Source organism: Heloderma suspectum, chromosome 6, assembly GCF_057233095.1.
Source record: "Heloderma suspectum isolate Gila_16-S chromosome 6, 16-S_ref, whole genome shotgun sequence".
Lineage (NCBI taxonomy): Eukaryota > Metazoa > Chordata > Lepidosauria > Squamata > Helodermatidae > Heloderma > Heloderma suspectum.
This window is the reverse complement of record NC_139463.1, coordinates 109,901,508-109,916,969: the sequence shown is the minus strand read 5'-3', so window position 1 is coordinate 109,916,969 and position 15,462 is coordinate 109,901,508. Positions and strand designations below refer to the sequence as shown.

At 44.9% G+C, this 15,462-nt stretch overlaps 1 protein-coding gene across 1 annotated transcript; it reads left to right on the top strand.

The window, feature by feature from the left end:
• Nucleotides 1-2,457: 2,457 nt before the first annotated feature.
• LOC146342469 (vomeronasal type-2 receptor 26-like) lies at nt 2,458-12,883 on the top strand. The gene is made up of 4 exons (XM_084808561.1): nt 2,458-3,306; nt 10,433-10,660; nt 11,386-11,512; nt 11,985-12,883. Exons 1-4 carry the CDS (start codon nt 2,515-2,517, stop codon nt 12,881-12,883), a joined length of 2,046 nt encoding a protein of 681 aa, XP_084664687.1. The 5' UTR covers nt 2,458-2,514.
• Nucleotides 12,884-15,462: the final 2,579 nt, after the last annotated feature.

The window sequence follows — 15,462 nt, the reverse complement described above, 5'->3', positions numbered from 1 at the left end:
AATCAGTCCATCCTAAAGGAAATCAACCCTGACTGCTCATTGGAAGGATAGATACTGAAGCTGAAACTCAAATATTTTGGTCACCTTATGCGAAGAGAAAACTCTCTGGAAAAGACCCTGATGCTGGGAAAGACTGAAGACAAAAGGAGAAGGGGATGGCAGAGGATGAGATGGCTAGATAGCATCACTGATGCAATGAATATTGACTTGAGCACACTCTGGGAGAGAGCACAGGACAGGAAGGCCTGGCGTGCTATGGTCCATGGGGTCACGAAGAGTTGGACATGACTGAACGTCTGAACAACAATCCAGTAGGTGCTGCTGCAGATCCTCATAGAACTGATCTACTTCTGCTTCTTCAGCATCTGTGGTTGGGGCGTATATTTGGATCACTGTGATGTTAAATGGCTTACCCTGAATTCGATTTGAGATCATTCTGTCATTTTTTGGATTGTATCCAAGCACTGCTTTAGCCACTTTATTATTAATTATGAAGGCTACTCCATTTCTTCTGTGGTCCTCTTGTCCACAGTAATTTTTGTTGTTTATTCGTTCAGTCGCTTCCGACTCTTCATGACTTCATGGACCAGCCCACGCCAGAGCATCCTGTCGGCCGTTGCCACCCCCAGCTCCCCCAAGGTCGAGTCCGTCACCTCCAGAATATCATCCATCCATCTTGCCCTTGGTTGGCCCCTCTTCCTTTTGCCTTCCACTTTCCCGAGCATTAGCACCTTCTCCAGGGTATCCTGTCTTCTCATTATGTGGCCAAAGTACTTCAGTTTTGCCTTTCATATCCTTCCCTCAAGTGAGCAGTCTGGCTTTATTTCCTGGAGGATGGACTGGTTTGATCTTCTTGCAGTCCAAGGCACTCCCAGAATTTTCCTCCAGCACCACAGTTCAAAAGCATCTATCTTCCTTCACTCAGCTTTCCTTATGGTCCAGCTCTCACATCCATAGGTTACTACGGGGAATACCATTGCTTTAACTATGCGGACCTTTGTTATCAGTGTGATGTCTCTGCTCTTCACTATTTTATCAAGATTTGTCACTGCTCTCCTCCCAAGAAGTAAACATCTTCTGATTTTCTGGCTGCAGTCAGCATCTGCAGTAATCTTTGCGCCTAGAAAGACAAAGTCTGTCACTGCCTCCACGTTTTCTCCCTCTATTTGCCAGTGATCAATCAAGCTGGTTGCCATAATCTTGGGTTTTTTGAGGTTGAACTGCAACCCAGCTTTTGCACTTTCTTCTTTCACACTCGTCATGAGGTTCCTCAGCTCCTCCTTGCTTTCAGCCATCAAAGTGGTGTCATCTGCATATCGGAGATTGTTAATGTTTCTTCCAGTGATTTTAACTCCAGCCTTGGCTTCATCAAGCCCAGCACGTTGCATGATGTGTTCTGCATACAGGTTGAATAGGTAGGGTGAAAGTATACAACCCTGCCGTACTCCTTTCCCAATCTTAAACCAGTCCATTGTTCCATGGTCTGTTCTTACGGTTGCTACTTGGTCGTTATACAGATTCCTCAGGAGGCAGACAAGGTGACTTGGTATCCCCATACCACCAAGAACTTGCTACAATTTGTTATGATCCACACAGTCAAAGGCTTTAGAATAGTCAATAAAACAGAAATAGATGTTTTTCTGAAACTCCTTGGCTTTCTCCATTCTCCAGCGGATATTGGCAATTTGGTCTCGAGTTCCTCTGCCTTTTCGAAACCCGGCTTGTACATCTGGCAATTCTCATTCCATGAATTGCTGGAGTCGACCTTGCAAGATCTTGAGCATTACCTTACTGGCATGTGAAATAAGTGCCACTGTTCGATAGTTGGAACATTCTTTGGTGCTTCCCTTTTTTGGTATGAGGATATAAGTTGATTTTTTCCAATCTGTTGGCCATTCTTGTGTTTTCCAAATTTGCTGGCATATGGCATGCATCACCTTGACAGCATCATCTTGCAAGATTTTGAACAGTTCAACTGGGATACCGTCATCTCCTGCTGCCTTGTTATTAGCAATGCTTCTTAAGGCCCATTCCACCTCGCTCTTCAGGATGTCTGGCTCTAGCTCACTGACCACACCGTCAAATGTATTCCCTGATCTAGCCCCTGAAGAAGGCTGCTTCTTAAAATAGTACCACATATATTTTTGCAACATCCTGAGACATTGGATCATTTTGAATGTTCTCCAGTTTTCTTTTCCCCAGGGGTTTTCAGACAGGGGTGTTTCAGACAGGGGTTTTCAGACAGGGGTGTTTCCAGCTCTGCCTTGAGACATCAAGGGTTGAACCCCAGAACTTCTTCATGCAAAGCATGTGTGTGTAACCTGAGCTACAGTCCTTCCCCTACTTAGTGGAATAGATTAACCTCATGATTTTTGGAGGATCGCATTTAGTTGAATCAAGAAGAAAGGGATGTCTTTCTCCTTTCTAAAAAAAATGTTTTTCTCCTTTTAGCTTACATATGGCTCCTTTGACCCCATCTTGAGTGATAAAACTCGATTCCCCTCTTTGTTCCGGATGATTCCAGATGAAGAACCTCAGTATCGTGGCATTGCTCAGCTTCTAAAGCATTTTGGATGGACTTGGATTGGCCTCCTCATTTCAGATGATGACAGTGGAGAAACATTTCTTCGAACGCTGAGACCAAGGCTCCTACAGAATAGTATCTGCATTGCTTTGACAAAATCAGTTCCAACTGTGACAAGTCAGGCATCCACTGAGATCTTTACTAACATTCTAGGAAGAATACATTCTACACTCTGGTTGTACCAAATCAATGTGTTCCTTGTCCATGGGCATGGTCAGTCTATGGAGGGTTTAAGAAAAATTTTGGAACATTATGAATTCGTAGAGATGCATCCAATGGAAAGGGTTTGGATCATAACAGCTCAGTGGGATTTCACTGCTGTTTTCCGTTCCAATCAATTCACAAGAAAATCCTTCAATGGCACCTTGTTCTTCTCACTTCACACAAATGTGGTGCCAAGATATCAAGAGTTCCTTGAAACTATAAATCCATATAAGTCTAAGATTTATTTCATCCATCTGTTCTGGCACAGTGCATTTCTCTGTTCACTCCCAATATATAACTTATATATGCCAAACAAGGGCAACTGTACTGGGAAGGAGAAGTTAGAGAGCGTCCCCGCATCTGTATTTGAAATGGGGATGTCTGGCCAAAGCTACAGTATCTACAATGCTGTTTATGCTGTAGCACATGCTCTCCATGCCATGTATTCATCAAGGGCCAAACAGAGGGCAATGCAGATGAGAGGCAGATGGAATCTTTTGAAACTTCAGCCATGGCAGGTGAGACACGGATTCTCTTACGTGCGGAGCGGGAGGCTACAGAGGAATGGAGAGACGTGTAATAGAATGAATACACAGCACCCCCAGCCAACTCCTAGTGATTAAGTAGGCTCAAAAACACCACCAAAAGAAATTCAAAATAAATTATGCAATGCCCTGAGAATGAGGCAGAAAAAGGGAAACCTCTTTCACACGGGAAGAAAAATGTCAAGGAAATGGAGGTCAGATTTTGGTACAGTGTGAGCTCCACCTCTTCGCTATATCTGGACACAATCCTGCCCCCTCACACCTGCTACAGGACGTTCAAGGAAGTAGGAGTATTATAAGCATCTACATTAGAGACATGATGTCTCCACAATCACCCCTCAGAAACTGAATATTAGGAAGACCCTGGGGAAGGTGCTGAACCCTGAAGGATTACAATCAGAGCTCAGCCAAATTTCTCAGAAGACGCTTTTCTCAGAAAAGTTCCGAAATTGTCCTGTTCTTACCCACCCCTCCAGATACCAATGCCCATTTCACACAAAGGTTCCAAATTTTCTTCACCTCTCCTCCCCACAATGCCCTGGAATGATGATGGGGCATTGTGGATGATGCAAACTAATAGCCAAGCTGCCAACAAAGTTGATGCTGTTGCCACTCGCTGTGGCAATTCAAACAACCAAAAAGCCTGAGGAGAAAAGAAAGAAGTTGTGCTATATGGATGTGTGAGAATTTCATTTCTATTCATAAATCACTTGTAAATGCCCCATTCACAATCCCCAACATGAAGGAGAGTGCATTTTCTTCAAAAATGGTCGCACATTTCCAAACTTGTGTTTGTGTTCACAAAACGTGTACTTGAAAAATGCATTAACTTTCTCTAAATGTACAGCTTTCTCAAAATGCATAAGCTTTGGATTACCCATGCTTTAGTTTATTGGGGAAATTTGTAAAGTTTTGGAGTGAGCCAATTGAACTGCCCTGTCACACTCAGATTACTGTACAAAGTTTTTGTCTTGTTGTCCCTTTTTCAATGTCTGTATGACAACACACCCCTTCATGGATCACTGCCTTGGTGTGGCGAAGGGGCTTGCGTAACTCAGTGAAGCCATAAGCTATGCCGTGCAGGGCCACCCAAGACGGACAGGTCATGGCAGAGAGTTCTGACAAAATGTGGTCCACTGGAGAAGGAAATGGCAACCCACTCCAGTATTCTTGCCAAGAAAACCCCATGGAACGTATCACAAGGCTAAAAGAGATGACGCCGGAAGATGAGCCCCTCAGGTCAGGAGGTGTCCAATATGCTACTGGGGAAGAGCAGAGGGAATTTCCAAGTAGCGCCCGAAAGAGTGAAGCGGCTGGGCCAAACCCGAAAGGACACTCAGCTGTGGATGTGTCTGGTGGTGAAAAGAAAATCCGATGCTGTAAAGAACAATATTGTTTAGGAACCTGGAATGTCAGATCAATGAATCAAGGTAAGCTGGAGGTGGTCAAACATGAGATGGCAAGATTGAACATCGACATCTTGGGAATCAGCGAACTAAAATGGACAGGCATGGGCGAATTTAATTCAGGTGACCATCATATCTACTATTGTGGGCAAGAATCCCTTAGAAGAAATGGAGTAGCACTCATAGTCAACAAAAGGGTGGGAAAAGCAGTATTGGGGTACAATCTTAAAAATGATAGAATGATCTCAGTACGAATCCAAGGCAAACCATTCAACATCACAGTAACTCAAGTCTATGCCCCAACCACTGAGGCCGAAGAAGCTGAGGTTGATCGGTTCTATGAAGACCTACAACACCTTCTAGAACTAACACCAAAAACAGATGTCCTCTTCATCATAGGGGATTGGAATGCTAAAGTAGGAAGTCAAGAAATCACCGGGATAACAGGCAGGCATGGCCTTGGTGTACAAAATGAAGCAGGACAAAAGCTAATAGAATTTTGCCAAGAGAACATGCTGATCATAGCAAACACTCTTTTCCAACAGCACAAGAGGCGACTCTACACATGGACGTCACCAGATGGTCAATATCGAAATCAGATTGATTATGTCCTTTGCAACCAAAGATGGAGAAGCTCCATACAGTCAGTAAAAACAAGACCTGGAGCTGACTGTGGCTCAGATCATGAGCTGCTTCTTGCAAAATTTCGGCTTAAATAGAAGAAAGTCGGGAAAACCACTAAACCGTTCAGGTATGACCTAAATCATATCCCTGATGAATATACAGTGGAGGTGAGGAATAGATTTCAGGGATTAGACCTGATAGACAGAGTGCCTGAGGAACTATGGACGGAGGTCCGTAACATTGTTCAGGAGGCAGCAACGAAATCCATCCCAAAGAAAAAGAAATGCAAGAAAGCCAAGTGGCTGTCTGATGAGGCTTTACAAGTAGCTCACGAAAGAAGGGAAGCGAAAAGCAAGGGAGAAAGGGGAAGATATATCCAACTGAATGCAGAGTTCCAGAGAATAGCAAGGAGAGACAAGAAGGCCTTCTGAAATGAACAATGCAAAGAAATCGAGGAAAACAACAGAATGGGAAAGACTAGAGATCTCTTCAAGAAAATTGGAGATCTCAAGGGAACATTTTGTGCAAAGACGGGCATGATAAAGGACAAAGAAGGCAGGGACCTAACAGAAGCAGATGAGATTAAGAAGAGGTGGCAAGAATACACAGAAGAACTATACAGGAAAGATCTGAATGTCCCTGATAGCCATGATAGTGCGGTCACTGAACTTGAGCCGGACATCCTCGAGAGTGAAGGCAAGTGGGCCTTAGGAAGCATTAGTAACAACAAAGCTAGCGGAGATGACAGTATTCCAGCTGAGCTATTTAAAATCCTAAAAATGATGCTGTTAAAGTGCTCCATTCAATATGCCAACAAATCTGGAACACTCAACAGTGGCCACAAGATTGGAAAAGATCAGTTTACATTCCAATTCCAAAGAAGGGCAACGCCAAAGAGTGTTCAAACTACCGCACAATTGCGCTCATTTCACATGCCAGCAAGGTGATGCTCAAAATCCTACAAGCTAGGCTTCAGCAGTATGTGAACCGAGAACTACCGGAAGTACAAGCTGGGTTTCGAAGAGGCAGAGGAACTAGAGATCAAATTGCCAACATTCGCTGCATCATGGAGAAAGCAAGAGAATTCCAGAAAAACGTCTATTTCTGCTTCATTGACTACGCTAAAGCCTTTGATTGTGTGGATCACAACAAACTGTGGCAAATTCTTAAAGTGATGGGAGTACCAGACCACCTTACCTGTCTCCTGAGAAACCTGTACGAGGGTCAAGAAGCAACAGTCAGAACCAGACATGGAACAACCGAGTGGTTCAAAATTGGGAAAGGAGTACGACAAGGCTGCATATTGTCACCCTGCTTATTTAACTTCTATGCAGAGTACATCATGAGAAATGCCGGGTTGGATGAATCAGAGGTCGGAATTAAGATTGCTGGGAGAATTATCAACAACCTCCGATATTCAGACGATACCACCCTAATGGCAGAAAGCGAAGAGGATCTCAAGAGCCTCTTGTTGAGGGTGAAAGAGGAGAGTGCAAAAGCTGGTTTGAAACTCAACATTAAAAAAACGAAGATCATGGCATCTGGCCCCATCACTTCCTGGCATATAGAAGGGGAAGAAATGGAAGCAGTGACAGATTTTACTTTCTTGGGCTCCAAGATCACCGCAGACGGTGACTGTAGCCATGAAATTAAAAGACGCTTGCTCCTTGGGAGGAAAGCTATGGCCAACCTAGATAGCATAGTAAGAAGCAGAGACATCACCTTGCCGACAAAGGTCCGTCTAATCAAAGCTATGGTTTTCCCAGTAGTAATGTATGGCTGTGAGAGCTGGACTATAAGGAAGGCTGAGCGCCGAAGAATCGATGCTTTCGAACTGTGGTGCTGGAGAAGACTCTTATGAGTCCCCTGGACTGCAAGGAGGTCAAATCAGTCCATCCTAAAGGAAATCAACCCTGACTGCTCATTGGAAGGACAGATAATGAAGCTGAAGCTCCAATATTTTGGCCACCTAATGCGAAGAGAAAACTCCCTGGAAAAGACCCTGATGCTGGGAAAGACTGAAGGCAAAAGGAGAAGGGGACGGCAGAGGATGAGATGGCTAGATAGCATCACGGATGCAATGAATATGAACTTGAGCACGCTCCGGGAGAGAGCGCAGGACAGGAAGGCCTGGCGTGCTATGGTCCATGGGGTCACGAAGAGTCGGACACGAGTGAACGACTGAACAACAACAACAACAACAAGGACAACACACACACAGTTCCATTTCTTCTTACTTCCTTTCCTTTGGAAGTATTGGGCCTCACTCATGCAAAAGGCACATGTAGGATTTTCTTTTCTGCATTGGACTGGGATCTGGTGAATGGTCAAAATTAGGCCATTGCCATGGTCTTGTCAAGGGACATTTGGGTTTGTTCCCGCTCTGCACAAGCATCAACACCGAGATAAAGAGTCTTCCTACGAGCATTATGGAAGCATTCAGTTTTGGAGGGCCTAGGTATCTCCCCCTTGGATCCTTTCTGGTGGTGTAGAACTTGGGGTTAATGGGAGCAATTGCTAGCAATTGATAGGAAGTCAACTTGATCAGTGGTGGCAAAGGAGTCATGCTGAATCAGGCCAAGGACAGGACAGAACTCATTTCCAGGCTTATCAAGTGGTGGTGGAGAAAATTTTCTGCTCTGCCAACCAGATCCAGCTTAGCTCTTCAGGTCACTGGGGGAATTGTTAAGGCACAGACTGGAACCCCCAAGAGGTCAACTATCGTATTTAGTTTTGAAAGAAGGTGAGTAAGGGGAGACATGATAGAGGGGTCCACAAATATCCATGGTGTGGAGAAAAGAGAATGGGTGTTTTTTTTCTTCCTCTCTCCTAATACTAGAACTGGGGGGTCATCCAATGGAGCTGAATGGTGGGTGCTTCAGGACAGAAAAAAGGAAGTACTTCTTCACACAGCCTAGAGTTAAACTATGGAATTCATTAACAACAGATGAAGAGATGGACACCAGTTTGGATGGCATTAGGATGGCATTAATAGGGAGTTAGATGATTCATGGAACATGAAGGTATTAAGGGCTACTAGCTACCATGGCTATATGCGACCTCCAATATCACGGGTGGTTTGCTGTTATGCTAATGTCCTGCCTGTGTGCTTCCCTGAGGCATCTGGTTGGCCACGTGAGAACAGAACTGTGGGCTAGATGAGCCTTTGGTCTGGTCAGCATGGCTCTCCATGTGTTCTTCTCAGTAGCCCTGTACGCGTGTTTAAAAAGGGGGTAACAGCACTGGGTGAGCAGGGAGAGTGCTCCAGTCCCACCCCTGTATTCGGTCGCATTTGTCACTCTGGACTTCTGGAGGGTGGTTGTCTGAAGAACAGAGCCTCTGTATCCGGTGGCTCTCCATGTGAGCCACAACGCGGATTTTCCATAGTTCTGGCTGATGTGGAGAGCCCCCATGGATACTGGAGGCTCCTGCTGCAGACACCCATGCGCCATGCGTACAGATGACAAGCGCGATGCAGGACAGGGGCAGAGTGGAGCAGTGCTTCTCCTCATACATTGCTTTTAACCCTTGTTTTTTGGGGGGACACCGGAAGAGGTCTTGTCTCTCACTGTGATGCATTTGCTGAGAAACGTGTGCATATTTGATTTAACTTGGAGGTAGTCGATTAGAATTAACCAGGAATTACTAGCAGCATCAGAACGAACAGTTTGTTGCAGTTGCTCAGATCACTCTCATACAATTCGGTTCACACACCCCAGTCATGAAGCCAGGTATTTCTGCAACCAGATGCGCTGGAATGGTTCACACATCATGAAAACCTTGACTATGGCTTGAGTAGGGGTTGCTGTCGGATCAGGGTCAACTTGAATCCGCCATTTCCATGGGTTGGCATTACATGCGAACCCTGCATTATGTTTTACCTCTGGTTATTAACCATTAACCGCCCAGGAAGAGGACCCATCTTGCTGGTTGGGTTGCAGACTTTCAGTTGCTCACCATTAACAGCCCATAATTAAACCATAGTGTTGGGTTCACATGTAATGACAGCCTATAATTCTACAATAACCCATGATTCAACAACAACCCATACTCAACCCATATTCTGGGTTGTCATTACATGCAAACCAGCTCATTATTCCTTCAATTCTGCACATCTCTTACAAGAGTAAAGAAGGGAAAGGGTTTAGGGTTATGTTTGGTGTCTGCTAGGGTCAGAGACTGCTGTTAACAAAAGGGAAAGTCCTGCCCACGCACACCTGCACAGATCCACATGGGAGAGCCATTTCCATATCACTCTCTAGACTAGGGGTTCAGAACCATTTTCAGCCTGAGGGCTGCATTCCTTCCACTTGCCAAGAGTGGGTGCAGCCAAAGCAGCAATCTCTCTCTCTCTCCCCAGACTTTCTTTGGGTGCTAATCTGCATGTATATTCTTTCTTGCAACCCCCTCCTATTTCTACCCTCCTCTCCTCCACTTCTTGGGGCTGTGATGGAGGTGAGGTGAACTAGCGACCCAGGAAGATATCACTCTCTTCCTTGACCACTGGCTCATTGAGTTGGATTCCTCACAGCGCAGTGGATCAAGAGACCTGATGGGCTGCACCTGGTCCACAGAGCATAGTTTTCCCATCTCTCCTCTAGGCCATTCAGAAGGACAGAGTCTCTTGGCCAGTCTTTTAAATAGTGTACAGCCATTTTGGATGGAGTGCCTTCCAAGAAGTAATCCTTTTTGCTTCTGTTTTTAAAGATGGTACCCTAGCAGAGGAGAACCGGCCTCCTCTGAGAGTCTCGTTCAAGGACACAGATCCTGAAGCTGGACCTGAGCACCACCTCAAAAGCAGAACCTTCTGGGGATTCCATCAGGAGGGTCCACAAATATGTGACATTAACAACATTCATCTCCTCTTCAATAATAGGGAATTTAAAAAAATGTTGCATGTCTGTTTTTTGCAACTACAAAATCTTGAAAACTCACTTTCAGTGATATTGATAAGAGTGGCCCAAGGATTTCTCAGGCCCAAAGGTCACATCTGAGCAAACTTCAGAGATAGAGCATTAACCCTTCCCCACATCATCTGACAGAATATAACCTTTTCTCTTTGACTCCAGCTTCATTCTTTTCTGAGAAATATCCGCTTTAACAACAATGCTGGGGAAGAAATATTTTTTGATGACAATGGGGAAATGGCAGGAGGATATGATATTGTCAACTTGGTCACATTTCCTAATCGATCATTCCAGAGAGTCCAAGTTGGGAAGATGGATGCCAAAGCTCCGGCCAGAAAACAGTTAGTCATTAAGGGAAGTGCCATTGTGTGGAATCACAAGTTTGAACAGGTATGGATATTTTTTCAATGATGCTTTTAGCATCACTTTACCTGTGAGTAGGGAGTAAAATGTCACCCTTTTTCACTCACTGGGAATACTTATTCTGCCTCCAAGACTTCCAAATGTCTGTCTGGGGGCTAATAAGATAAAGTATAACTACTTCCTCTCCTGCCTTGCCTCAAAAGAAATCCCCCCCCCCCGGTTGCGATTTGCATCAGGAAGGAAGCTGTTGGCACCAACGCAAATACCAACTTGGGTGCAGGATGATCCTTGTAGGGACCACTGTAAGGGCTGTGACACAACAGGGCTGGCATATCGCATTGGCATCATTTTTCGCCTGCTCAGGTCCACACCCCACCACCAACACTTTGAGCCTGCTTCCATCACCACTTCTGCATCTTGCTTCCCTCGCTTGTTTTCCCTACACGTGCAAGCAGGGACCAGGGTGAGATAGAGCAGTGTCTCCAACGTTCATTGCACCCTTTCTCTCTGGGGCGTTGGATGGATTGGGATGGAGAGTACAAATGAACAGGCAACAGTGACAGCAGTGAGGTCGACTTGCCCAAGGGTCCTCCAAGAGTTGTAGCAGGCACAGCCCTGCAGTTCCAAAGCTGCATGTCTATAGGTCTAGTTTGGTCTTGAGTTCTTCTGCAGGAGGGTTGAATTTAAGAATTATAACCATGAGAAACCTGTTCATTTCCCCCATTGACTGCCCTCTTTCTACTTGTTATTAGACAGTCCCCCACGCCACCTGTGTCGAGAGCTGCCACCCTGGTTACAGCAAGATTGTCCAGCAGGGACAGCAAATGTGTTGCTATGAATGTGCTCAATGCCCAGAAGGGAGCATTTCAAACCATACTGGTGAGCAGGACAAGAATACAGATGCTTTAACTCTGGGCTTACATTATTTCCTATCACTGTTTTTCTGCAACAGGTATATGAATAGCTTTAGTAAACTCCATCTTGTTATGGAGGAAATCAATGAAAGGCCCAGAGGCTGTATCCAACCAAACAGGTTTTCAGTATAGAGCATGTCTCCTTCCTTTTCCAATTTAATTTCCAATTAAAACTAGGAAAACCATGTTGCAGTGTAATGGTAAGCAAAGTTCACATACAGAAAAGAAAGATTTGAACGTGACATTCCTGATGTGGCTTCACATATTCCTAATGCAAATATTGTAGAAAACCTGCCCAATAATTCTCACTTGGAATTGGCAAAAGATTCTTCACTACGTTTAACAAAGTATTCTTATATAACTCATGGGAGGTATGATTAATGGATCCCTGATCAATCCAGAAATTGGAAATATTGAGACCTTGCTTATTATTTCAGATGCAGATCAGTGTGAGATGTGCTCAGGAGATCAGTATCCAAATGAGAAACACAGTCAATGCATCTTCAAGCGCGTTGTCTACTTATCTTACGGAGAACCCCTGGGAGCAGTTCTCGTTAGCTGTGCCTTTTCGTTTTCCACAATCACAGTTGCGGTGTTGTGGATCTTCATTCGCTACCAGCATACTCCCCTTGTCAAAGCCAACAACTGGAACATTACATGCGTCCTGCTTTCCTCGCTGTTGCTTGGCTTTCTGTGCTCCATTCTATTTATTGGCTGGCCTGGAAAGGTGTCCTGCCTTCTCCGGCAAACCGTGTTTGGCATCATCTTCTCCGTCTCTGTTTCTTGTGTGTTGGCTAAAACCATGACTGTGGTGCTGGCCTTCATGGCCACCAAGCCAGGAAACAGGATGAAGAAATGGGTAGGGAATCGACTGGGAATATCTGTGGTTGCCCTTTGTTCTCTTCTTCAATCTGGCATCTGTGCTGTGTGGCTGGCAACCTCTCCCCCCTTCCCAGAGTTTGACATGTACTCTCAGATCAGTCAGATAACCTTTCAATGCAATGAAGGCTCAGACACCATGTTCTACATTGTCCTGGCTTACATGGGGCTCCTGGCCATCATCAGCTTCAGTGTGGCTTTCTTTGCCAGGAAGTTGCCTGATAGTTTCAATGAAGCCAAGCTGATCACCTTCAGCATGTTGGTGTTTTGCAGTGTGTGGCTGTCCTTTGTCCCCACCTACCTGAGTACGAAGGGGAAATACATGGTGGCTGTGGAGGTCTTTTCCATCTTGGCCTCCAATCTTGGTGTATTGGCCTGCATCTTCCTTCCCAAATGCTACATTATTATCCTGAGACCTGAGCTGAACACCAGAGACCAATTAGCAAGGAAAAAATGATTCCAACACTTTGTTCTTCAGAGGTTTTTTTTATTCTTGAGTCATTTCTGTTTATTGTAGTCCTATATTCGTGGTGAGAGAAACTGTATAACAGTTTAGACAATGCAGCAGAAATGGATGCCCTTCAGCCTCAAAAAGGTGAGCCAAAGCCCAGTGGTCAGACCAAAGAAGAGAAATATATCAAGACAGCGGCCACATTATTCCTTGTAAATTGTGAGAAGGTGTGCATTTCTGAAAAATACGCACAGAAATGTGCACTTTTTCCATTTCAATACGCTGAAAAATAGGTTGAAAATGACAATAAGAGTGAGCCAAAACAAACTTGAAAGTGATTTTTGGAGACTATAAGTGAGCTCAAAAATTGGTGGTTCTCCCATCCCTAGGACATGACAACACTCATTGCTGGCCACCACTTGCAGCTGAACACACTGATCCTTCCTTCCTGCACCAGTCTTGGTTATGAGCAACCCCAAATCTGATGAAGCTACTATCTCTGCCCACAACTGCTTTTCCCAACATGTTCCCAGGATGCTACTAGGAGAAGGCCAATAGAGCCTCAGCCCTAAGGAATCAAGACTGATTTCAGTGAGACATGCATGGCAACAGACTAATAATCTAGACCACTAACTTGGGAATTAAAAGTTGTTTAAGAATGGACAAATCTTCTCTCTCCCATACCTGACCATCAAAAAAGTTTCAAACCCTAGAACAGAGGTGGTTAACTTGTAGGACAAAAGATCTGGAGGACAACAATTCCCATCATCCCTAGCTAGTATGACCAATGGTGAGGGATCATGGGAGTTTTAGGCCAAAATATATGGAGGGCTAGAGGGTGCCCACCCCTGCTCAAAGTGTATGTGTGGTATCCATTCCATGAAAATCCAAGGCCCATGGCAAGGTTCTTTACTGGGAAAGGGGGGAATTTTGCTTGGTTTCCATTTTCACGTGACCTGATCTGTTCCACACTTCCCAGACTGATGTGTGGATTGGAACACAATTATCCTTCAGCTTTTTGATGCATTTCTCAGCTCTGACAGTGTGTACAAAAATACATGTATTAGGAAAATTGTGTATAAAGTGTACATATAAGGGCAAGCTGCAAACGACATGCGTAAGTTTCAGGAAATTGTGCACAAAATAAAGGCAGATATTGGAATGTACGCATTTACGATTTGATAAATGCAAAACTGTCGCAGACCTGAAAAAGACTGATTTGTCCATCTCTAATCTTTAATGATGTCCCCTGCATTTCAGATATACCTGCTATAGCATTTTGCACTCCATGGGGGCTGGTTGTAACTCTCCCAATCCCTGGTCAGATGCTTCATAGTTGGAACACCTTGAAGTGTTGAGCATACATGACCCTGGCCCTGGAGAATAAGCATCCCTCTGTAACTGTGCAAAGAATGATGATGATAGCAGCAACAATGACAACAAAAACTACAGAAACAACATTATTCACCTTTGACTGGAATCAAACCTGCGACCGTAGTAATATTAGCACCACATTCTAATCCACAGGTTGTTCATTCTCCCCTTTGCAGCCACAATTTGCTGATCCAGAGGAGCTAACTCAGGTGTGGGCTAATTGTTGGTGATCCAGATGTTTTGGCACACAACTCCCACCATCCCTCACCATTGGCTACATTGGCTAGGGCTGATACAAATCATAAGCCAAAACATGTGGAGGCCCACAAGTTGCCCACCCCTGCTCCAAGTGGAGGACTTGATATGTTACAAGGTTTTCCCCTCTGCCACATGCCCCTCAAACTATTCTTGCTCACCTCATCTCATGGCTTCTCCTCTGTTCCTAGTTATTAGCTTGTACAGCCAACCCCACCTCCTAACACCACACTGCCAGTCTCTTTCATCCCACCCACCTGCTGGAGCAACTGAATTGTAAGTATAGGCCCTACCTATTGGTCTCCCCTGTGGTCTAGGTACGTGTAACCTCTTGCTAGGCAACACTGGTTCACTCTAGGAATGCTCAAACTCAGCAACACAGCTGCTGGGGCATTGAGTTCTACTTGCTAGAGGGGCCAGGCATGAATCAGCTCTTTTCAGCAGAGACTTCCTGAGCCTGATGAAATGAACATGCTTCCTTGTTCGTGGGCCTGCTGCCTGGATGGTCACCACCAAAGAACATTGCCCCTGGGAGGTCTTGGGGGGGGGCATTAAAGAGGGCCGGGACCACTCATTTATCTGAGAGAGAGGGAGGAGGAGGAAGAGGAGGAGGAGATGGCTCCTCCAATAAATTCCTGACTTGCATTGTGGATAACTTCCTCCTACAGAAAGTAGAGGAAGGAACTAGAAGATCGGCTATCCTTGACTTGATCCTAACCAACAGAGATGACTTAGTGGATAAAGTAGCAGTTACAGGAACTCTAGGGGAAAGCAACCATGTTATACTTGAGTTCTTGGTTCTAAAGGAAGCAAAAGCCGAGTGTAGCCAAACGCATACCCTGGATTTTAGGAACACCGATTTTAATAAATTCAGAACAATGATAAGTAAGGTCCCATGGCAAGCGACTCTAATGAGAAAAGGAGTACAAGACGGGTGGGAGTTCTTAAAAAAGGAA

What these genes read in the sequence shown, in the direction of transcription:
- LOC146342469 (XM_084808561.1), top strand. Translation starts at nt 2,515, where the DNA reads ATGATTCCAGATGAAGAACCTCAGTATCGTGGCATTGCTCAGCTTCTA. An exon ending in GGAATCACAAGTTTGAACAG is followed by an intron (nt 10,661 to 11,385) that starts GTATGGATATTT and finishes ACTTGTTATTAG; the next exon opens with ACAGTCCCCCACGCCACCTG. An exon ending in GAGCATTTCAAACCATACTG is followed by an intron (nt 11,513 to 11,984) that starts GTGAGCAGGACA and finishes TTATTATTTCAG; the next exon opens with ATGCAGATCAGTGTGAGATG.